General features: G+C 37.9%; 1 protein-coding gene across 2 annotated transcripts in view; it reads right to left on the bottom strand.

Moving 5' to 3' along the window:
• Positions 1–24,661, bottom strand: part of TBC1D15 (TBC1 domain family member 15) — a 35,014-nt gene extending 10,353 nt beyond the window's left edge. Inside the window, exons 1-11 of one of the 2 annotated variants that reach the window (XM_084206452.1) lie at positions 24,574–24,661; positions 14,215–14,313; positions 13,904–13,978; positions 13,036–13,174; positions 11,055–11,265; positions 6,926–7,025; positions 5,711–5,908; positions 4,085–4,213; positions 2,481–2,584; positions 2,128–2,222; positions 666–782 (exon numbers count right to left, since the gene is read on the bottom strand). In XM_084206452.1, the coding sequence (XP_084062578.1) occupies positions 666–782; positions 2,128–2,222; positions 2,481–2,584; positions 4,085–4,213; positions 5,711–5,908; positions 6,926–7,025; positions 11,055–11,265; positions 13,036–13,174; positions 13,904–13,978; positions 14,215–14,313; positions 24,574–24,597 (1,291 nt within the window). In that variant the 5' untranslated portion in view covers positions 24,598–24,661. Of the gene's footprint in view, positions 1–665; positions 783–2,127; positions 2,223–2,480; positions 2,585–4,084; positions 4,214–5,710; positions 5,909–6,925; positions 7,026–11,054; positions 11,266–13,035; positions 13,175–13,903; positions 13,979–14,214; positions 14,314–24,446; positions 24,466–24,573 lie in introns of those variants that run through there. The other variant, XM_084206453.1, reaches the window with a different exon arrangement.
• Between the last annotated feature and the right edge of the window lie 251 nt (positions 24,662–24,912).

Here is a 24,912-nt window from a genome sequence, read left to right as displayed (position 1 = left end):
CAAGATAATTAACAAGAAACCAAGACGTAGCCATCACATTAACAGTGCAATTAAAGCAAGATGTTATATGCTCTTCCCTCTGCAGCAGATGCATGCACTAAAATGTAATTTTTGACAGATTGCTAAGTGCACTTCTCAAGAACCAGCTTTTAAAATATTCACAAGAACACTATGTTTACAAACAGCTGGTTCAGCATGCTGAGCTTTAATTACAGCAGTAGCAGCTGGCTTATCATTTTTATTATCAGTCTTAAAAACATATATAACACTCAAGCTCAAAAGACCCAAACCTATTTAAAACTCTGAAAAGCAGGATTGCTTCAATTCTTTTTAAAAAGTTAACACAAAAAACCCTAAAACACAAAAACAACAAAAGAACCCTAAAACAGTAGGTCTGTGGTGAAGACAAACCACCACTTAATTCCCAATCCCAACACAATTGATAAGTTCAAATGCCTAAGACAGACACCAAATTGAAGACAGGAAGAAAAACTGAACAAAATTATCTACATTATTGAGCACTACAAACTATTAAATCTTTTTTAAAACATTTACAAAAAGCATTGCAGTCCATACAAGTTCAATTCTATCAATAGGACTTCACATAAGCAAAGCTGCATATCAGAAGACAAGAAGGCTTTTAGATTCAGAGGGACACAACTTACCTAAGTCAAAGTCATACATGCAATAGGTCATCAAAATATCATGAAGTAAAATCAGTCCCGGATTATCTTCACCTTCATAGAACTTATTTGTTCGATCTGTCCTGTTAACATCTTTTTCTAAGAAAACAGTTGAGATTTAAAAACACTTTCAAAACCAGTCTTACAAAGCCAGTATCCAATTAATTCAGAATATCTAAGCTGATGATTTCTTCCTCAAATACTGTTGCAAAGCTTTGAAGTGTTTAAGACAACTGCATAACTGAATGTCATTTCAAAATAAAGAATATTTAAAATAAATACATACCTTCCTATCTCAAATGAAGGTTTGCTTACAAACATATTTTAAAGCTTTCTGCCTTTTCTTTGATAATGCATTTTATGGGAAAAAATCCTGATTATAATTCAGCAAAAATGTTTTACACTTAAGAGGATTAAAAACAATTTATGTGAGCTAACTCTACAATGTCATTTATGAATACTGATGTGATGCAGCATAATCCATAGCTGTAAAGTTCCCACATGATCAGCTCAAAGACACTGTAACAGTTCATAACAGCATTTTATAAATACTGTGTAACAAGCTCCTGTAACTCATAGCAGATGAAACTGCCTCTTGCATCAGGTAGTTTTGATGTCTGAAACACCAAGCACACAGCATACTCCTTATAAGGGTGAAATTCAATACCAATATATTTTGAAATTTTGCAAAATTTTGAATGCAATTTGATAAAAGGAGTATTTTGTAGATTTGAATCTATTTTACTACATAACCCTAATATTGCCACATACATTTCAAAAGCTTAAAAATTAAAATAATTGTCTCAACAGAAACAAACATCTGGCCTTTTTTAAACTCAGAATATATTTTTTTCTGTTATCATTCTCTAAAAATGTAGTTTATTAGTTTACCAAGACAAGACTACTTTGACCCTTTCAGCTTGCCTATTGAATAACTGCCTGGAATAAGTTTAGTCTTTCTCTCAGAATAACATAGAAATATTGGCCTGACTCCTGAAAAAAATTTTAATAACCCAGAACACTGGTGCCCAAATGGTGCTAATACAAACTGCTAATACTCAGCATAATTTGATGAAATTTTTAGAAGTAGGTGTAAAACCCCAGAAATCAGAATGCACATACACAAATCACTATAGGAAATTATAAAATATGAACAGGCACATTTTCACACTCTTATTGTACGCCATTATTTTAACATTTCCAGTAGAAACACATTATGACATAACACAAAATGAAGAGTCTTTTGTTATTGAGTAAAGGAAGTTTAAAAATCCAGCCACAAATCATTTTGCAACACCAATACGTTATGCTACATAAGCAAGTTTAGACACCTCTGAAAAGAGCAACATTTCATTTTTAGTGCCTCTTCATGCAGGCTCTTCAATTTCATATTAACTTTTTTAAGTGTGTGTGCATTTAGGTACGTGTCTAAACATGAATTTACCTATAAGACTTCGGTAATCTCTTAATCTTGAATTTCGCTTTTCCTGTTCCTCACTGACAGATTTCCACTGCAGTTTCATCCTGAAATATTCATCCCTGAAGAAAAACAACAATTTTGAAACCAAACATTGACGTTTCCTTTTTTCTAATTTAAGCATTCATTCATTCCATGTATTCTTTGAGATAAATGGAATAACAACACCTGTTTAGTAAAACAATTTTTAAGAAAATGTCACGGGTTCTTGCATTCAACAGTTTTAGCAGCTGTCTTGCAAAGGGCTTTCTAGCACACTATGTCTTATAAAAGATGCGCCTTTTAAATTTATTTTGTAAGAAAAAAGTCACTGTACTCACGTTTTCCTTTTTTGCAGATTTGCTCTCTCTTCTTTAGTGCTATTCCAAGGAAAATATCCCAAAAGAAACTTCCATGCCTCTTTTCTTAAAGTATGGCAGAGACCCTAGGGAAAAATGGGTATAATCCATCAACAAAAGTATTACCATACTGTGAGGAAACATTCCTAGATTGATACAACACTACCCAAAGTAGCAACTTTAAGTTGGTTTCTTTTTACATTGTAGCCAAGTTTCACCTGCTAACTAGGTCTCAACACTGGGAGGAAAGAGGAGGAAAAGAGAATGATTAAACAGAATACTGTAGAAGCACTGGATCCACACTCAGGTAAAAAAAGAAACTTTAGAAAATAATTTTCTTCCTATATTTCTGCTTCACTGCTAAAAATAAAGAACTTACAGTCATCAAAAACTTTTAAAAGTAAAAAAAGTACCTTTAAAAATGTATAAAAATATAATGCTGCTTCTGGTTACAGTTGCCAAACTTCTGGTCTTGCCATAAAGTGACCTTGAGGGCTAGTCTTCCATTTATTTGTTTTTTAAAACAAATATTTTAATCTCATAAGACATAGCCAACCTTTCAGTCAAAAATACTAGTGTCCATTCAAGAAGCCTGCTTGTCAGAAATCTTCCCAAGTAATGCTCAACATTTTTAGATGACAAAAATGTATGGAGCTGATTCATACCCTGCTCTCAGAAGGAGAATTTCTTGCAACTCCTGCAGTACAGTCATAACAATATGGAACTTTTGCTATGAGAGTCCCCACTTTGGGGATCTTGAGTCATAAATAAAATAGAGTATTCAGTCCCCTGGTAATGGGCAGAGATTGAGAGGAAAGTGGGCTACAGAAAAAAAGGTTTGTAGTAATTCTCATGATTGTGGAAGGGTCCTTAATTTGGCACATCAGGCACAAAAATATTAAGGAACAGTGCTATTATTCTCTACTTCTGCTTGCATCAAGAAACATGCATCAGCAGACACAAAATGAATGTATTAAGGCAGCTGCATTCCCAACAAAATATAGAAATACTGAAGTAACATTAGGTAAAAAAGCTAAAGGACACAATTAGTGTTCAGAATTTCCATCACTGAGACTAAACTCACATTCATATTGCAAAGCCCCTCAGTTCAATTAAAAATACCAGCAAAAGTGTTTAGCACTACTCTGCTAAACAGGGTCAAATCCCAGCAAACAGCTGGGCAAAACCAGAAGCTGCTGCTGGAGAAGGATAGGAAAAAAACATTGTAAGAGAAAAGAATAAACCAAATATCCTAACACTGAAATACTGGTCTTCTCCTGAAAGCCATTTTCATTTTTTTATCACTTAAGCTTCTGTATTTCCAACTCATTTCCTTTAGCTAGCCACAACAAGATCTCTCTCCTTGTAGAGCATTTTATAGAGCTGACAGACTGCTGTGGTATTTGACTAGCATGAAACCATGCTCTATGAAGTCTCTCAATAATGACAGTCTGGGTAATGCTCAAAGTTCTGCCTGAAGTTCTGCTGCTTACAAGTTAATGTAAGCAGCATATCCACAGTTTGGGAAGGAAAGTAAAAGCCAGAATCAAGCCATAGGTCTTGCTGAATTTAGAAAAACTAGTTACCCCTTTGAATATCAATCGTTTTATGTAGTCAACATCTAAAATTCTTCCTTCAGAGTCCATATTCTTGGCCCATTCTTCAGCTGACACAGGCTCTCTTCTGCTAACTTCAGGCTGTTTCCCTAGGTCGATCTGAAACACACACAAAGGCATTATATGAATCCCAATGAAGTGCTTCAGTAGCTGCAAACACCTGCACATATAGTACTAAGCTTGCCAGTTTCTTATAGTCAGTGCAATTACATTTCCACATGCACATACCTCAGCAACTCTAAGGATCTAAGGTTGCACCCACATGAGCAAGTAGAGTGGGCCAACACAAGCAGATCTTTAGAGTAAGACACTTGGTGCTGAAGACCTGACTATGCATGTTAATATTTCAGATTTTGGAGGAAGCATGTGTGTTTTAAATAACCTTCTAATTCCACAAACACCTCTGAGCTAGCTTCCCATGAACTAATGCAACACAGCAAACAAGGACAATCGGGAGCTTCACTTCTAAAACACATTCCTGAGACACATGAGTGCATCTTACAAGAGAACTGAAAACCAGCTTGGGTTTGGAAATACTATCCCTACAGAGACTGCACAATGTGACTGGAAAGATCAGTTTTGGTACATAGCCTCTTAAAAAAAACCAATGAGGTATGTACTTTTAGAATTTATAACACCCATCAAAAGTTTCAGTTTGTGCTTAGTCTCTCAGTTCCCAAATTCCATGCACAGGAGAACTCAGCAGAAAGTAAATTCTTAATTTCTAAAAATATTTTTATGATAGCAACCCCCAAATCAATTTGTATTTCAATTCTTTGCAAAGAGTTGAAAATAACATTGACCTATATGACTTAATCTGACAAATCTTAATTTGTCAGATTAAGACATATAGGTCAATGTTATTTTCCATATATAGCATTTGTTATACTTTTTCTCATTGATAATTAGTGCTAGGCAGCAACTTCTTAGAATTATGTTGTTCATGCAGCTACTGCTGAGATATTAACCCTAGCTTGAACAAAAAAAATCCCCCATATAAAAGAGTTTAATGTTTTAAAAATATGTAAACAGCTCAAATAATAATCACAAGCATTTAAAAGTAAACTTTTTCCACATATCTGTAAAAGACCCCAAAAGGTGCTCACAGTGATTCATGATCCTATTAAAAGTTCATTCTAGCTTTGGTTCAAATCATGCTTATATCTGTAATTTATACACCCTAGACAATAATCATCCAGTTATATATTTTTTTTAATCTCAAAAGAAACTGAGATGTTAGGAGCGATTAGCCAAGAAAGTTGGTTATTAGTCTGCATTCTCCAGTTTTACTTAACGGAGCTCTAATTGACCTCAGAGGAAACTTAAAAGAAAATCGGTCACCTTTAAAAGCAGTGCCTCTAACATAACTATAGTCACCATTTCATTAATTAGAAACTTCCTTTCAAAGAAAACTCACATTTGCATGCATAAAAATGACATATTCAAAAATAACTGATGATGACCTTACTCCTGAGAATAAATGGCAATACAGCACAATTCCATAAACAGTATAATTCATCATGCTTCAAGTCCTACCACTCTTTTAAAGGAGTGCATAAGAATCAGTGCATCCATATCATTAAATTATAGACTCACTCGTGTAATGACTTCAAATCCTGGCTCTTCCTGCTGATTTATCTTCAGCCCTGGAATGGTATCATTGAGAAAATCTGCCATTTCTGATGGTGGTCGCCTCTGATTTGATTGATCACTTGAACGTAAACTACCAACAATATAGTTTGTGACTTTGGAAAATTTTCCCATTGTTACTACGTATGGATCTCTCTTCCATTTCTGTTATAACATGGAAAACAAGAAAAACACAAACATTTGTGTTTATAATATATTTCTTTTGTAAATAAATAAATAAATAAATAAATACACACTTGTAATTCTTGTACTTAAAGGAAAACATCAGAGAAGGTACTGTCAATCTCAAAATTATTTAAGTTTCATGTATTGGTAGTAATACAGAACAGTCATCACATGATTAAAAAACACTCTTAAGTATGAAGATAATACTGCTAATTGATTTGAAAGACTGGATAGCAGTGTTCTCAGTAAGCCTGACCTACACATAGAAGTGGATCAGATCCACTGCTTGCTATCAGTGATTCATGGCGCAAGACAGAAACCTTACACCCAGTTTCCCTACCCTCACAGAGAAAACAGTCTGAACAATCATGTACTCTGCTAGAAATTTCACACAAATTTTGATATGACAACTAAATCCAGAAATTAATGTAATTAATTAATGAAGAATTTCTTTAATTCAACACATCAGTGGATCAACCCTCTGGGCCTCATGTAAGTCACTCAAGTTTTGCTGCTGACTTCCACAAGTCCATAAGCCCCACCAAATGATAAGCTATTCTAGTATTAAAAAAGCCCATATTTTTAGCCAATACTGCCCTCCTTGCTGCTGTATTTCCATTATCCCTTCAAAAGTCTCAGAAAATATCAATGAAAAGAATACTTAGGCAAGGAAAACTTAGAAAATTATAATTAATATGTTGTGGTAATTCCTAAAGTATTTCCTTTCCCCACTAAGACTAACGCAAATGTATGAATCACAGAGAACATAAACTTGAATAGGTTTGAAATAATACCACAGGAAAGTCAAGAAGTTATTACATCATAGAAAACAACTTACAATTAAGTGTACTTTCTACAGTAAGCATTTGGTTTAGGATATAGTTAATGCTTCTACAATGGCATTAAGTCATTACTCAGCGAATGTTCCTGTGACATGGAAGAGTGCATTCTTTCAATATATGTCTTCACAATAAAAAATCTGAAGATAATACATACTTGTAATAAGCCATATGATGGCTCATCAAAGAGATTTTCAAAAGACTGAGACAGTGACTTCTGAGTCTTCACAAGAAGAACCCGTTCATCATGTGGAGATCTGCAATAAAATTAAAAAAGGGTGTCTGGGTGCAACTGTTTTTTTCTGTAAAGTCCTCAGAACATTTACTGGTTTTCTGAAGTCACATTTCATTTTTGCACATTTTTGTGCAAAAAACAGAAGATTTGAGGTAAGATCATTCATGTGATGCAAGATCAGTCCCTGGCACAAGTTAACCAACTAATGCTACATAAAACAGAACCTTCATTTTTCAAAAGATTATGTTATTTTCATATTAATTCTGAATTGTACTATTTTATTCCAAGAAAAATGAAGCTTCAGAAATTTTTTTGAGAAATTACTCGGGAAGATAACTCCATTTACATGTAGGTGACAAAATTTTCTTCAAGTACATTTTTCTAGTTTCGACAACGGACAAAAAAATGTGACACAGGAAATGTAGTGAGACATAGTCAGCCTCAACACAATATATGCTGAAACTCCCTTAACATAGAGGAAGTGAAGAGAGCCTATGTCACCCATACAGTTAAGGAATTCTTTCTACCAGTTAGTAAATCTTACATTATGGCACCCTGTAAAACATTACATTAAGGAATACAAACTGCTTTTCAATGTATGAAAGCACATCTACAAATTTCTAATCAATAGTACTACAACAGATCCTGTCAGAATAATTCTAAGATTCATATTGACAGGAGCTTAAAAGACACCAGAGCCATTGTACTGCAAAACAGAACCATCTCAGTACAGCCCTGCAAATATATTTCTGTGCAGACTCCAAAAGCTTAATGAACACAAACCTGACTTGGCCTAACTCACTGTATTTGTACTCTCCTGCTCAATACACTTGCTACTCAACAGGGTTCCATAGGCAGATGAAAATAGTGACAACAAAGGCACTGAAACCATGCTGCTCCCAGTAATGAATCTGTTCTTTTGCTCTCACACCCATTCCCCCTGCAACATCCCATTTTGCCCCCTTCTTCAGCACAGGCACCCCATTACTTCCTTAAGCAGCTGCTGAATCACCAATTTACTGCTCAGTAGGTGACAGAATAGAGAACAGCTCAGAAAGCAGGCTGACATTCAAGTCTCAGTTTGTATCCAGGCAGGAGAAAGCCAAGCACTTTACCATCTGACCCTAATCCACTGCACAGACTTAAATTTATAAAACACCACTCTATTGCTCTCTCACAAAGTTTAAATCCACTATTTCAAGTCTTTGAAAGAAAAATTACTTTTCTTTTTATTAGCACCTGCATCATCTACCATGTTATTAAAGTCAAAGATAAGAACTTTAATAAGCCTTATCTCTTTCCCATTCCAACAGGATAGGACACTGTAAACACTGACGGATATGAAATGCAACAAGAGATCATCTTTTGAGACAGCCAGACATCACAGTCATAGTTCTGAGGCACCAACACTTAATGAAGCTCAATTGGCTTTTTCTAAAGAGCAGCACAGGGGCAAAGGCTGAGTCAGGTATTATGTTTCTCTTAACTAAAAGAATTTGTACCATACCTCCCTTTTAATTAAACACACTTTCTGGACAGTCAGGCGGGTATCAACACCTACTTAGGTAATGTTCAAAAATTTGTGAGCTATACACTTTCTGAAACTTCCTCATAGTCCTGTGACTTAGAAAGTGTCATCTGTGCACATGGTATTTTCTCAGTATTAGACTAGTGCAATCAAACTAGAAGGCATCTAATCCTTAGGACAACAAATTACAACTATTTTGTATCAGTTTAGCTGCGTCATGCTGATTTCAGCAATGACTTGATATTTATAAAGAATGGAGTTTGGGAAGAACAAAATTTTTTGAGGTAATAGGAACAGAAGAAAATACCTATAACATAAAGATAATACATACATAAGCTAAAATTTCTGCCTTAGTATCAATATCCCATGTTTATAAAATACAAATTGAAATAACAAGTAATTACACTGACAAATATTTGCTTGTGGCATGCAGACAGCTGAGTAAACATCTTTTCCTAAATGAGGTTGTGAGCTGAGATACATTATGTACTCAAGAATGAATAACCATTAGGAACCAACAGGAACATACAGATTGACTTTGTCATTTCCATAACTTGGATGGGCTATTTGTTCTTTTCTCTTTCCTTAGAAAAAAATAATTGTCATAATTCATAACTAAATAACAGAAGAGAATCTGGTGACAGAACAGACCTTAACTGAATAAGAAAACTAAAACTGGAAGTTTCTGCTCAGGTCAATGCTTAAGGTCATCCAAATTGAATTTCCATAGCTATCATTGCTTTTAGCTTTAAAGTTCCTGAAGTATCTGCTCTTGCATTCATTAACGCTTACAACTGTTCAAGATGGCAATACCAAGCAGCACAGCACATCCTGGAAGCTTGAACAAGTTTTGCTGTCTTATCCTAGAAATCCGTGAGAAAATTTAAAATATGTTGCTGCAGTCCGCAGGTAACAGATTACACAGATCTGATAAAAGCTTTCTGTGACTCACCATATAACACTGGTCTTTTTCCAGTGTTTGCTACATCAGTTGCTCCCAAAACCTGCCCCAGTTTACTAGCAGCTAGTCAGAAGGTATCCACAAATAACTAAACACAGCAGTATGCTCAAAAAGGAACAGTTTCCTTGGGGGAAAAGGAAGGGAGGGAGGGGGATGGCATGACAACAATGTTTCCCTATGCCTGCAGAAGCTGGGAAATTATGAAACTAAATGAGGATGTTTAAGGAAGGGAACCTAGAGAAAAAAACCCTCAGGATTTAAGATGAAGCTGTCATTCAGGATTTTCTAATCTACAATTGTACAGAGAATATTCCTATTTACAAGTTCATCCTGTCCCGCTACTAGCTCCTCCTTTGGTCTTTCTGACTTTTCCCCTTACAAAGCTCACATGCAATGCTACAGTCAGTACCATTCCACCAGCTGGACACACTGACCATGCTACCTTCTCCAAGCAGCTGAAAACTTCTGATTATCACAAACACCAACACCCTGTCTTGAAACTGTCAAAAACTTTCACAGATCAATTTAATAAATATACAACCACTCATATCCTACTGACTTGTTATCCACCAAAATTTTCCTCAGTATTACTCACTGTCACCCTGCTCTACTTGTTGAAGGCATCTCTGGCCCCAGGGATGCTACTAATGTAAGAGCCCTCTGTAAGGATTCCTACAGCCATTTCACTATCCACCTTCAAATCTGTCAACACACTATTATGTTGCAAGTGACAACAGCAAAACACTTTTGAAAACAGATTACATGCTACACTAATATTACAGCTGTTATAGGTAGGTATACATGTCATATTACATTTATTTCTTCATATTCTAACCTTATTTACTTGTTGGCTTCTTCAATTATACTTATGCCTACATGGTGAGAGCAGAAAGTTTTATTTTATTCTATGCTTACGCATGCTGATCAAAAAGGCTATCCTAGTAAAAAACTTGGAGGTAGCACAATATAACTACACAACAACACCAAATTATTTAACACAATGATAGGGTCTTAACTATAATTACACTCAGATAGTTGATTTGTGTAGTAAAAATCAAGAGTGAAACACTGACCAGGCAAGAAATTACAGGGGATCAGAACTATGGGGGAAAACATTTATATACCAATTGATTTAGCTGACAGTACTGTAAGTTACCTTGCACACTCACGTAAATACTCATGCATATTTTGCACAAAGGAGATAATCTCAAATTGTAACACAAATTATCCCATTTTATAGAAGTAGCTCATGAAGGATTTAACTTTTACACTGCATGTTGATTAGAAGCTTCTGCACCCACTAGAGGGAGCAACTGAGGCATCTGGAACTAGTAACACTTCAGATTCTAAAATACTTCATAAATCAATCCAACAATTTTTAAACTTCAGCTTACATTCCAAATGCATATGTGAAACCACAATTTCAGTCACCTTGAAAACTATTTCTACTAATAAAAAAAGGAAAGGAATAACAATCAAGAAGTATTACTCTGAAATTCATTACATGATTTAAGTAACCAATAATGTGTATTTTACAGAACTAAGAGTTGTCTGATACTTACTCATTCAGTGCAACGTGCTTTTCAAGACATTTAATCAATGATTTGCTATCTCCATGATGAAAGTGAAGAGCTGGAAGCTTCACATCGTCCTTCAGACAGAACACCAAATAAGACCATCCCATGCCTTCTTTGTTTTGTTTGATTGATTTCAGATCTGTCAAACTGAACAGGAACGACCACTTGCTTTCTCTGTTTGCATGAGCTGTACCATCTTAAAAACAAAATTAGCACATTATTTCAGTTTGACTTTCAGTGTTAGCAATTATAAATACATTATATCCGTCACTGCTCCTAAAAAACAAACTCAAAACAGAAATACCAGCATTGGTTTTAACAATAAAATGCCCACTGCAACTTCTATTTCTGGATTTCCTTTCGAGCCTCCTTGTCTTCTACAAACTTGTAAAACAATCAACAAGTCCATCAGGCTACTCCCCTAAAACTGCACCTACAGTTTATAGGTAAAGGTTTTTCACACAGAGGATGGTTGGGCACTGGAACAGGCTCCCAGGGAAGTGGTCACAGCATTAAGCTTAACAAGAGTTCAAGAAGCATTTGGACAACACTCTCAGGTACATGTGATTCTTGGGGCTGTCCTGTGCAGGGCCAAGAGTTAGACTTTAATGATCCCTGTGGGTCATCTGCAACTCAAAATACTCTGTGATCCTACAACAGAAGCGATCAAGCAGTAAAATGTACATCTGCTGTATCAAATTCCAGCAGCAAGCTAAATCCAACCTGTACCTTTACCAGGTAGTGCTACTTACTCAAACTAAGCATGGTATGTGCTACAATCCTGTAACCTATATATTACCCACAGTTACTAGCCACATGTGGTGTAAGGCTGCTACCAAAGCAAGGGCAAAGGAATTGGAAATCTCCCCCTCACCCTTCCTCCTGTAGTGTGCAAGCTTGCATACATGCTGTGCAAAACTGCATATATTTAAGGAGAAGGGATTAAAGTCTACTTTACCAGAGGACACAAAATTGCTAGCATGTCCAGAAGGAATTTGGGATACCCCCTAGCCTGCTCCCATCAAATTACAGCAATTGGAAATATGCAAGAAGGGGCAAAGAGCATAATCCAGGTCTGCAGTCCTCAGTGACACCCACTATGGATGAAGGCATGCCCTGCTGACTGGAGATGAAAATTCAATACAAACTAGCGATGTGGTAAACCATATTCACCCAACAGAGATACTGTGTGTGTATGTGTGTGTATATCTATAAAAGACAAGGACTGTTCTTCACTCAAAAACATTCATATTCTGACATCCAAACCCTGTAGTCATACATGACAGACATGACATTTAAAACCACTACAAAGACAGTAAAACAGGCACAATAATCCCCAGTTACAGGCTGTGAAATAATACATGGAAAACAAGTATGATTAAAGAAAAAACACTATGTGAGAATCAGAGAAGATTACTCGAGAATCACTGTTCTTTCATCACAACTTGTTTTTCAACATCTCTACTGATGAACAAAAATGTTGTAGCTATAGAATTATTTTGCCCACGTAAAAAAGACCATATTAAAGACCCATGTGTGTCATTACTGTACATTCCATCTCCCCCTGCTGCTGTAGTATGGAAAAGCATTTGAGTAGTAACCCACTTATTTTTCCATTTTCATTTCTATCATGACACCTAGTTTGAATTCCACCTGTTTTAAAGAATGCAAGCTCAGTGCAGATAAAACTGCTACTACATCTAATGCTGAAGCAAGAAGTTAAATTTAGTGTTCTTTTTCAATACAATTCTCTACCAATTTAAGGAAAAAAATAGAGGCAGATGACAGCTATTCCACTTGTGACTTTTTTTTCCACACGCAGAGATTCATCTCTTACCACAAATGACTCCCAGCCTTTCAAAAATGCTATTCTTAAAGGCAATTCTTTAGTTACACGTTACCATCACAGAAGAAAACCAAAACACTATACACACAAAAAAGCCCTTCACATTTTTTTTTTAAGTACCTCCATTTGAATGAGGTTTCTTCTTAAAAGATACTGTGGTGACCATGTCCCATTCTGCTTCATAACTACTTGGACGATCTGCTCCTCGGGAACATTTTTCTTTTGGAGTTTGAGTCCACTCCACAACAGAACTGGAATCCTGAGAAAAACAACAAAAGAAACTATCAAAAAACACAAGACATGAAAATTGACCTGGTTTCTCAGCTTCAACCTGAAGAATCAGCATCTTTATTTTTTAGATTGAAAGAAAATGTATTGAAATCCTCAGAAACATAATACAGTTCAATACAGGAAATTTGGACTTATGACTAAGACTATGTGGTTTTACTTAGTAACTTCTAACATCCTAAAAGATCTTTGCCTCTCTTGCAGACTCTATGAACATAACAAATTATTAATTTAAGTGTAAAACTTGAATCTTTTTTAGTCACATCCTCTTAATACTGATTAAACACCACATATCACTGCATCTTGGAACCCCCACAGACTTCTATTTTTATTTTGCATTAGAACAGCACCTCTCATTTTCGTGTCTAACTATGAACAGTGAATCACCAAACTACAACACAGTAGATGCAGAGGGACTGGTGACTGTGATATATTTACACTCATTTGGTCTTTACATTCATAGTTAGTCCTCTACTATTCTATTTGTGAACCAAGTGAAAACTAAATACAGTCAACCTACACATATATTCTAATAACCTGAACTGACCTGCAGTCTGCAAATAAGATTCCTACATATAGCTATTACCACCGATAATAAATAAGCTTTGCTTCCAGTTATGAAATCACCTATGCATTAGTTAACACAAAATAAAATCTCTAGAGAAACATAATGAAGAACACTGACAACTAACAAACAAACCTTTCCAGCACAGAGGATATTAGAAGTATCCAAAGTCTCATCCAAGGGTCTCCAGTCTACTACCACTTCATTTTCCTACAATACAAATCACAAAAAATTCAACACTACAAAGTACCTATTGCCATATACAGTCATGGTGTGACTATGTTAAAACTTACATATACATATAAATGATGACAATGTCAAACACAATGTGATGTTTGTTCATTTACAAAATCCTACACTTTATAAAGGCATTTAAGATTTGCCAAACTTGTTATGCGCTTTGCCAACAAATATGCAAAAGTTCTGTAACTGTATTATGCAAATACCTTTTCTATGACACGCAGTATTCCTGCTATTAAGCTGTCCTGGTCATCATTTTTTCCACAGGAGGAGTGAATGAAAACTCCTTCTTGTTCATATATAACCTACAACAAAATGAGTAATGAAATTTTAAAAACCAATGTCTTAAAATCCTTAGAATTGTTTATCCCCCTATGGTACTCATTATCATTTTGACTCGCTGACAGAAGTTGAAATAAACACTTCTACCTTGTTAGGGATTTTGTTACAAAGAGTCCAAGATCTGAGTCTTTTACTTACCTAAATCAAGAAACACTAGGAAATGGAACTGATCAAACTTACTCTCTAAGCAACATACTGACTAGCACCACTTCGTTAAAACACCACAAGAAAATGCATTCAATACCTAGTTACTTTTAAATCAGCAGGTACAGGTTCAGTGAAAGTCCTATACAGCTTTTAAAACATTTAAAGGCTTTCTTATATAGCCTGCCTTTTTGCCACCTGCCATTAAGCATGTTGAAATTATAAAACTAATTTAGACTTAAAATGGACCAAAATACTGTAAAAAGATGAACTCCAGAGAAATAAAAAACTATACCCTGAAATTAAATTCAGTGCCAGTGGCAAAGATTCCATCTGAAAGGTAGAATATGCAACAGTTGGATAAGAAGGGCTTGTAGGAGTGCACACGGCCCACATAACTTTTGCATTTAAGCACTTGCAAAATCCTTCACAGTATTCTGATCATGCTCCCAAAAAAAAAAAAAAAAAAAAAGAAGAAAATCAGAGAACCCTTGGCTGTCAAAATTTAGCAAGCTTTTGAAAGCGACATACACGTACTCTTAAAAGCTCTATAATGACTGTAAATGGGTCCTATTTTACACAGGTCTAAGAGTGAAAAGTCCCTTCAATTTTGTGAAAGTGAAATAAATCAAACAGTAATAGTAATTGTTTCAGAACCATTTTCATTTTCACACCAAGCTGCGAACACCGCCTTAAGAAACATATTTTTAAAGGCAAAGCCTAGAAATTTTTTAACTAATCAGCAGATAACCTATTTCTTTGGTTCTAAAATATCGGGAGCTATTTTTCTCATTTTTCTGCTTTCTAAAATCATTACACTTGCAGTCAGGCCAGTAAACTAAAAGGTTAGTTTTGCCTGTCTGTTTCAAAAGGTTAGGTGCGTAAGCTTAACTAGCCAGATGAGAAAACATGGCTTAAAAAGAGACATAAAATTTACTTAACTCATCCTTTCTGCTATAGTTTTGTTTCAATTTCTCTACCTTTTACACAAGCAAGAAATTTCAGGAGTGTCCTCGTTAAACAGAAATATTGGAAGAAATCTGTAAAGGTCACTTAGCACATCTCCTGCTTGAAGGATTATTAACATCACTGCCTTTCAAATATTGGAAGTCTTCTTTCCTGTTCTCTAATACAATTTTTTTTCTCTTTTCTACCCAAAAAGATCCTCCCTCTATTTCCACCGATTATCTGTTTTCAAATCCAGTTTTGTTCAAATAAGGCAACCTTGACATTTATTTAAATTTTACCTTCTAGCTATTTGGACCTGATCTATCATGAAAACTAGTCAGAAATATTAATTAGTCATCAACCCCTTGGACAGCTGCTCCAGGAAAAAAAAAATCTATTTGTACCAGAGTTATACTGGTAGAAGCGCACTTCTGCCAAAAATGTTAGTAAGTATCACAAAGTATACCTTCTCAGTCTAGAAGGAATGACATCTAATAACTGGTTTTATTATTCTTCTGTCCATTAATCTCTCAGCAGGACAAACACTTCCTTTCATGGGAAAAGAAAATGTGTTTCTAATACCACAGTTGTCATGCAACTGAAAAATCTTACACTGCTCTTTGTAACAGTTTCAGCTCCCTGTGCCATGTTCCACCAAAAAACCAAAGCCCACGCTCAGAACTTCAGAGGGTGTTCGTAAAACAGAGGACTGGTCACAAAGCACCTTATTCCCCTTGTACTGTTATTCAAGAGAAAATCTTCTCCAAGTCTGAAAGGCCAGAAGGCCAAGCTGCTGAGATTGTTCTTTTCCAATCACAAGCATGATCTATTTACTTTTTCCAACTGTTAACTAGAACTGTAACTAATTTGAAGAAAGATTACATTGATTGTACAAAAGACTATCTAGATATTTTTCCACAGTTAATCCCTCTACAAAAGATTTCAGGAGTTACCATCTTGAATTCTTCAAAATACTGAGCCACTCTATTCAGCAGTACTTTGTAAGGTAACTCCATAAATGCATTTGAACAAACTGAGTTCAGGAATGTAATTCTATAGTGGCAGCACCTGAAAATTAGCTACTTTGAGTGGCTATATTTCACACAATGTTCTTAGCAAGCTGAAAATTCGAAAATGCTATTAGGTATTCTTACCGTACTTTACAGTAAAACTTAGCTTGTTACAGATTTTTTTTTCTGGTACTGTGACACTGACAAGCTATTCAAAATCAATTTAAAGAAGAAAAGTAATGTTAAATTATATGTACAAGTAATTAGTACTACGGAAAGTATCAAATCGAAAGACAGTAAACCAAGTTAGATTTGAATAAAACCCCATCCATCAGTAGACAACTGCTACTACACTTAAGTAGCTCCATCTCACACACCATGTGGCCAACAAAGGTTTTTGCTCAGGGCCTCTGCAGCCCAACACTCAGGTAAATGCCTGGTGAGTCAGCACACTTGGACCTCTTAAGCATTCAAGAAAACAGATTTCAAAACTAAGTAATGGCTTCACATACTGCCCCTTGCCTAAGCAGTAGGCTACTGCAGAACATTTAGAAGGCATCAAATGTTGGAGGATGACCTGAAGCATTAGTAAAATACCAAGGACTTGTGTAAGGTCTGTATGAGACATCTACATAGTGAGATCCTGCTACATATGGAGAGAGCAGAAGGAACTAGATACGGGCAGGGCAGGACAATGAGACTGATGCCCGCTCATTAGCTGTTGAAGTAACTATAACCCCTCCAATCCCAATCCATATCTGCTTCTGTATTACCTTGTCAACCCCCTCTGCATAGGAAAGCAACCTAACCTCCTAGAACTCTTGACAATCTTTAGCCTTTAGTGAACTAGGAAGGCCTCATTACCCACTGTGTGAAAGAATTCAAGAGTTTTAAAGAATATTATCTGCTCAGTTAGTCCATTATGCTTTTTGTATTACAAGACAGGAAAAGACACTGCTGCCTCATCTTGGTTTCGTACTATTCATTATTTTACATATTCATCATGGGTTCCTTTACAAAGGTAAGAAGAAGGCAGAGACAAGCTCAATCTTTCATTTTGTTTTCATATGATTAGAGCCATCACTCTTCCCCTAAATCTACACAAAATCACTAAACCCATCATAAAAAAAAGACAAGTTGATATTAATAAGTCCATACCACAGGTCACTAGGTAAGTTGGCACATCGCTAGGATTTTAATAAAATCCCAGAAGTATCCCTTACCCCAGTATTACAGCCCTTCCACCCATCCAGCTAATAAGAATTCTGTGTTCTGCAGTCTATCCACTGGTCCCTGAAACAGAACCTCAGGGAAGAAAAGCCATTTGTGTTGCTCAGATGCTCGAGGCCAAAACAGCTGTCCAGCAATGACAGGCCTCATTACAGACTTAAACAGCGATTGTTCTGTTTTCTTCTGTACCTCTTTGCAAACATCTACTGAACTGCCACCAGAGAAGCATATGTCACAGGTTTAGATGTTATTACCTACATGAAAGCCAGACTCTGCTGGTTCCACAACAAAAGACACAAATGAAAAAAGAAGAGTGCTTATCAAAAGCACACACCAACACAACCAAAGCAAATGAAGATGTAATGTGACAGGAGCCGAACTTTTAAAATTACTTGATTTCAAATAAACTTTAATTATATCTTGTGGCTGTACATTGGAATTACCGAAAGATTTTCAGACATTTTACCATCTTAAAGCTAGTTCTGTGCAGAACAGATTTATCCATCCTTGGTATCCTTAAGTTCCTAGATTACGTCAAATCATAAGCATTACTTAAGGCAACTTAAGACTAAAAGCATTCAACTGGCAACTTCCTTTCTAAAAAAATTGTGGAGACTGTGGGAAAAAAGTTTGTATGATTTAAGTACTACTTTTTAATAATCTTAAAGTTTCAAGTTTGAAATAAGATGTACCCAAGAAGCTTATGAGCATAAATCTTTCCTGCTTATCAAGTAGTCTGTGCTGGCAGCACCCAAGCACAATTCACAGCATATTTATTTGTCCAGTTCTATTGAATGAAAACTAGACCCAATGCCTGTCTGTTTCAGAATCCCACCAAAAGCTAAAATTTTAGGCAAGTTTCCAAATGCTAGTGAGCCACTTTGACCTGTTTCTTTTTTTCCATGGATGCTACAGAGGTCAAAGGCAAATTCACAATTCATCTGATCAGTCACTGAAAGCACTGTACCACACAGAGACAACAGTTATTCCAACTCGTATCCTGAGTGAGGGTCTATAGAAACAGGGAACCACAGCAGAAAATTCAGGAAAGCTGCACAAAGCAATAGCTGCCTACCCACCTACTATTAAAAAAACAGATGGAAGCAGCAGGATGTAGGCTCACTTTACATGTCATGGCATATGCTAGTTAAGGTTCTGGAAAACTCTTCAAGTATTTATAGTCTGTGTCCAGCAAAAAATAGGTTTCTGAAGTCCCACCATTGCCCCAGTAACATTTTCTGAGAAATAGATGGTATCATTCTTAATACCATAAGGACACAGCATGGACAATGCATATCTCCATATTTCTATTGTTCCGCTTACACTGAGCAGCAAACAGGAAATGTTTGTAGTATTTTTATTTTTATTGCTAAAGACACATACGAGCCAAAGGCCTTTGGGATGCTACACAACCAACAACAATATACAACAGAATACAACAAAGCCTTGTGATTTAATGCTTGCCATTTGATAGCAATTTACAGCCCTGTGCTACCCGCTAGTGAAAGATGACAATATTGCACCCTAAGACAATGAAATATAGGCAATAAATAAAAGGAAAGCTAAGATCTGGGGCTACCACAGAACAGGATGGTCCTGCCATCCTCACCCATGTATTTTCCACCCTGCCTCTGCTGAGCACCTAAGTATTAACTGTCACCATATGTACTGATTGTTTCTACCTCCTGTTCCAATGTCTGTAACATACCAGCAACCTGCCAAACACAGAATACTTGAGAGAAGGAGAAGCACTGCAACTCTCCCAGCTAGTTTGTCCCATGTTTCAGACATTTCATACTCTCACTCTGTGTTCTTGGAGAGTGTGTTCCACTCACTCCCCTTTTCTGCCACAGAGTATAGCTCGAGGCCAGCACTGCTCTGCCAAAATGCCATCCAGCATCTTGTAACAGACACAGCTTGAAACTCTTACATAGTCAATCAGCTACTGCTCTGGAATAAGTAACTTACTATGGCACTGCATAAATACTAATATTAACAACTTTTCAATAGTAGTTACTTCATTTTCTGCCTCATGTTAGGGAATCAAATAGAGGACCTCACCAAGGATTCAACAGCTGAAACAGCAACAGGCATGTTCATAAAAAAATGACTGAGTAGAAAAGTCTGAATGTTCTGCAAACTTCAAATTAAGGAAAAATGGCTCTGTCCACAAACATCAGCAACAGATATAGCAGCTGTGCAGAACCTTATTTTCAGATTCTGATGGAATGGAAACAGAACAAAAAAAAATGCAACACTGTAAAGAAACAATTACAGGCTAATAAAATTAATTCAATTTAAACAATGGTTGGTCTGAGTGACTTTATACCCACAAAAGAAAGCATCTTAGTTTAGAGCTATGCATCAAGTAAAAAAGTACATAAATCAGTACAAAAGTCTGCATTATACTGCTTGAATTTCCATCTTCCTCTTTTGAAGAGCTGATGTTTGCCCAAAGCTTACTCACATATCCACTGCTAAAGTGTCACTAGGCACAGCGAAGTACCTACTGCATCAAGAGTCTCTTTCCAAGGACTAGGTGCCAATACATTTGAGTGTTCCACAAAGCATCAAGCCAACATTAACTTGATCAACAAGATCTTTTGCTCCACAGAAGATATGCTACAATACCTGGCATTCAAATTGTAATAAAAGGCAAATCACAGAATGATTTGGGTTGGAAGGGACCTTAAAGATCATCTAGCTGCAAGCCCCCCACAATGGGCAGGCAACTTTCCACTAGACCAGGTTACTCACAGCCCTCTCCAGCCAGGTCTTGAACACCTCCAGGGACAGGGAGCAGACAACCTCTCTGGGCAATCTGTTTCAGTGTCTCACCACACTCAGAGCAAAGAACTTCTTCCTGATGTCCAATCTAAACCGATGCTCCCCCTTCAGCTGAAGGCTATGGCCCCTCATCCTACCACTACATTCCTCTGGGAAAAATCCCTCTCCAACGCTCTTATAAACTCCCTTTATGTACTGGAGGGTGTTCCAGGGTGTCCCTGGAGCCTTCTCTTCTCCAGACTGAAAAACCCCAACTCTCTCAGCCTTCCTTCATAGGAGAGGTGCTCCAGTTCTCTGACCATTTTCACAGCCCTCTTTGTTACGTTGGATCTATGCCTATGGTGAGGACTCCAGAGATGGACGCAGTACTCCACATGGTGTCCTATGAGGGCACAAAATCATCTCCCATGATCTGCTTTTGATATTACCCAAAACACAGTTGGCTGAGCTGCAGGTGGACATTTAAGTCATACTGAGCTTTTCACCTGCTAACACCCTCAAGTTTTTCTCCCCTGAGCTCATCTCAGTATAATAAAAAAAATGATGATTGTATTCATAGTTAATTATAAAGGCTGAAAAAGATACAACAAATGTTTTAAATCAAATGCTTAATAAAATGGCACAACAATGCACAGTACAGGAGTTTTGTGCACTCAGGTTTAACTAGTAGAAGGTGGAACAAGACACTGCCAATCCCACAGAATACATATACACCTAAAATAATTCACTATATCTATGCTGACAAAATACCTGAAGGATGCAAAGCTAATTTTAATATACTAAATTTAAAAAAAAGTCAACTTCCACTGCAAACACAAATCCCCTCCCAAAACATACACAACACCACTACTATTTAGTAATAACTGTAGCGCTCCTTGAACATTTCTAGTTGCTGAACTGGCCAGACATCTGAGCTTAGAGATAAAGCTCAGATGTTTGGCCAGTTAACACTCCGAAACTTTAACTCCAAGAGCAAGAGCACAAGCAAGTGAAAAATAACTTATCTGACAACCCATGTGTCAATAGGTAACTTGAGAAAGATCTAACAGCTCATGTGCTGAAGATACTCTAAACTCCAAGAACATTAAAAAAGTATCATTACTGTCTTTAGATCAGCTGCAATAATCACCTGTATACTGACAGACTGAAATTAAAGCTTGTACTTCTCCCCATACATAACTTTTTAGCTCATTTTCTAACACGGTTTTCTGTTGTAAGGGTGAATCCAGAGTTGGCTCTCTGAATACAATAAACAAACTGCCATTTGCTAAGCACAAAAAGAGAAAAAATGTACTTGTTTTCATAAAGTATAATATATGCATCATATATAAATATACCTGTTTGCATAAAGTCAAAAGCTCTGAAAACAAATGACCTTATTACCAGAAAAAACTGGCAACTCTAAGAAAGGGCAAAAAACTGAAGCTCACACTGTTCTAGGGCAGATGGTCATTTATAAAGAATGAGTCATGACTCCAGAATTCAACTGCAGTAACTTTTCCTGAACAGAGTTAACTATCCATATAGAGAAAAACACTGATAAGAACCTTGTGAGAAGTTCCAGCAAGAAAAAAAAAAAAAAATCACAGGACAAAAGTCCAAGTAAAGTAGTACATGAGATAACCACATTTATAATTCATATCCCATTATTGTATGGAGCAGAAACCAGAGACTACATGAAATAGCTGGATTCTGAATCTACTGATATTAATAATGTCTGAGAAACAAAATTTAAAAATAAACCAAACCAAACAAAAAACAAACAAGCCCCCCCAAAACCCTCAAAACTTGCAATAGAGAAGAGAAAGGCAAATGGGGTAAAAATGTAATAGAAACCACAATCTTTTATGATTTGCTAAAACAAGCTTTTGTGAAAGCTGAAACACTGCAGGTTATCCCAGCTGCTTAATACACTGCCACGTGCTTTCCATGGGAACCACTTTGTGTAATATTTTGCAGAAAAGAGCACATACCTCAAAATATATTACTTTCATGTGATAAGATCTGCCACATGAGAATAAAGCACCCCACAAACTAATGCCTACTGATGCTTCAGAAAGCTACCACCTGAAACACCCCATTACAACAAACTGCACAGCCAGAAGGAACATTGCAGTTAACTTATGACATCCACAGCTTGTAAAGACACTGAAGTGCAAAAGGCCTGAAGTGAGAATGCTGGGTCTGTACCAACCTACACTGCATTTATTCCACCTGGAGTGAAATTTCATTAGTTCATAAGCCCTCCCAAAATCCTGCTGACACTCAAAGGAACAATTTACGGTCCAATGTGCTCCCAATGGAAAACTAATCCAGACAAAAGTAAGAACAGCTGTATGTATTATTTCACCTTGCTAGATCTAATCACTGACAGATCAAACAAGTACAGTATCCAAGAAAGCTATAGTGCAACACACAGGTGGGGAAATACAGAGAAGGATGGAACTACTCCTGAGAGCAGTGAAATGTCAAACCAGTCCAGCCACTTCATGAAATTTGAGAAAACACAACTGTCATTTTTCTTCTGTGTTAAAAGAGACATGACAAAGAATGTTACTGACTTAGAAGTTGCATTAACAAGTTGCGTTAGTACTGTGGACGTGGCATAACTAAAACAGTTTTGCAACTTCTCAGAGATTTAATCTCAGGCAAACATGGCTCTTGGAAAGGAACAATGAATACACAGAAAATTTACAAACAACTAATCCACAATCATTCTAGCATCTCATATAATCCTTCATAATACAGCTGCTTTCACGAGAGACATCCTGAAGAAGATCCTGATAAAAGCCTAAGTGGAAAACCAAAAACAACCTGACAAATTAAAATAGTATTTACCTAAAAACTTAAAATATTTTCCTTCATCCAATAAACTTCTGTATTGAAATTAAAATGGATAAAACCAAAAAAGGAACTTCCCTGTATATATAAAAACTGGATATGCATAGCTAGAAACAGCTGGGAGGACAGTATGGCTATCTTTATATTTACACACCTAACAGCAGTAAAGAACATTAAAATAAAATTGCAAAAACTCGAGCTGCACAAATTGCCTGCTCCAACAATTCTGGTTGAAAGGATCTGCTTTCAACACCTCGACAGAATTTTCGTGCTACAGCTAAGGGCACTCCTCAGCACCCTCCGGGAAGCTCAGACGTGGCTAATTACGTGTGTTCTCTCACGCCGAGATCAGTGTGAACTGAAACCATCATCATCTGTTCCTGTGCTCAAAAAGTGAAACCGCAGACTATCACACGCTCATCATGGCTACTACATACAATCCGACACCACACTGAGATTTTAAATCCTAAATAAAGGATCCACGTGCTGTAGAACACCGCACTGCAAAGAAACGCTTTCAAAAGACAGAGTCATGAAATAAAACTATTTCTACAAAAAAACAATACGGACACAATTCGTATCTGTTGGCGGGGGCGGAGGGAAACAGTGGGTGTTGCTTGTACCTCCCCCTCCTGCGAGCTCAGTCCCTGTCAAGCAATAATGTTTCGCTCCGGAACGCTCGGCAAGAATCCGCGGCATACAAAAATTTTTAAATTACTAAACTATAGGACTGACAAGGCTTTGTACGCACGCCGGGGGCAGGTTCCCACACCCTACCAGCGCACAGGCCGCGGGAAAGGCCAGTACCCTCCATGAGCACCTCCGGGACACTCGGACACGTAGACGGCACAAGCCGCGTTCCTCTGCCTCAGGCGGACAGCCAGCGCGGCCGCGGGGCAGCCCGCCCCCGGCGGAGAGCGGCCTCCAGCCACCCCGGGGCCGGGGCCGAGCTGCCGCGGAGGCGCGGGGCGCTGCCGGGCCGGTGCGGGAAGGGCCCGAGTTCCGCCCGCCTCCGGCGCAGAGGGCCCGCGGCCGCTGCCAGCGCCCGGCTCGGCCCGCCCGAGGCCAGGACGGCACGTACCCGGAGAGGCGGCCCCGGGAGGCGACACCCGCACGGCAGGAGAAAAGGCGCCCACCTTTTCAGCGGCCCAGCCCCTCCTCCCCGCGACTCCCGCCAGCTGGGGCGACCCAGCGCCCGAAACGGCGCGTCCCGCGGGGGGAGAGGCGGGAGAGGCCGGCCCCGCCGCAGCCCGCCCCCGTTACCTTGCCGCTCGGCGGCGCCGCCATGTTGCCCACGAGTGTTTATGGTGACGTCGCACTTCTCACGTGCTTCCCCGCCGCGCCACAACAAGGCGTCACTGCTGAGAGCCGCGCATGCGCTCTGCGCGGGGCCGACCGTCTGCGGCCCAGGAGCGAGGGCTGGCAACGCTGCTGTGTTGTGTTCCAAAGGCCGCGGCCTAGGCTGGGGAGCGAGGGCCGGCTGCGCTGTTCTGCTCCAAAGGCTGCACGGTCGCCGCGGTCCCGCCGCCCCTGTTGAATCCCTGGCACGCACGCAGCCCTCCGGGAGGCTGGCGAGTGTCCAGCCGCGGGCCCTGCGGCGGC

Source organism: Fringilla coelebs, assembly GCF_963513975.1.
Source record: "Fringilla coelebs genome assembly, chromosome: 5".
NCBI classification, from domain to species: Eukaryota; Metazoa; Chordata; class Aves; order Passeriformes; family Fringillidae; genus Fringilla; species Fringilla coelebs.
Note: the sequence above shows the minus strand (reverse complement) of the source record. Positions and strands in the feature narration are given on the sequence as shown.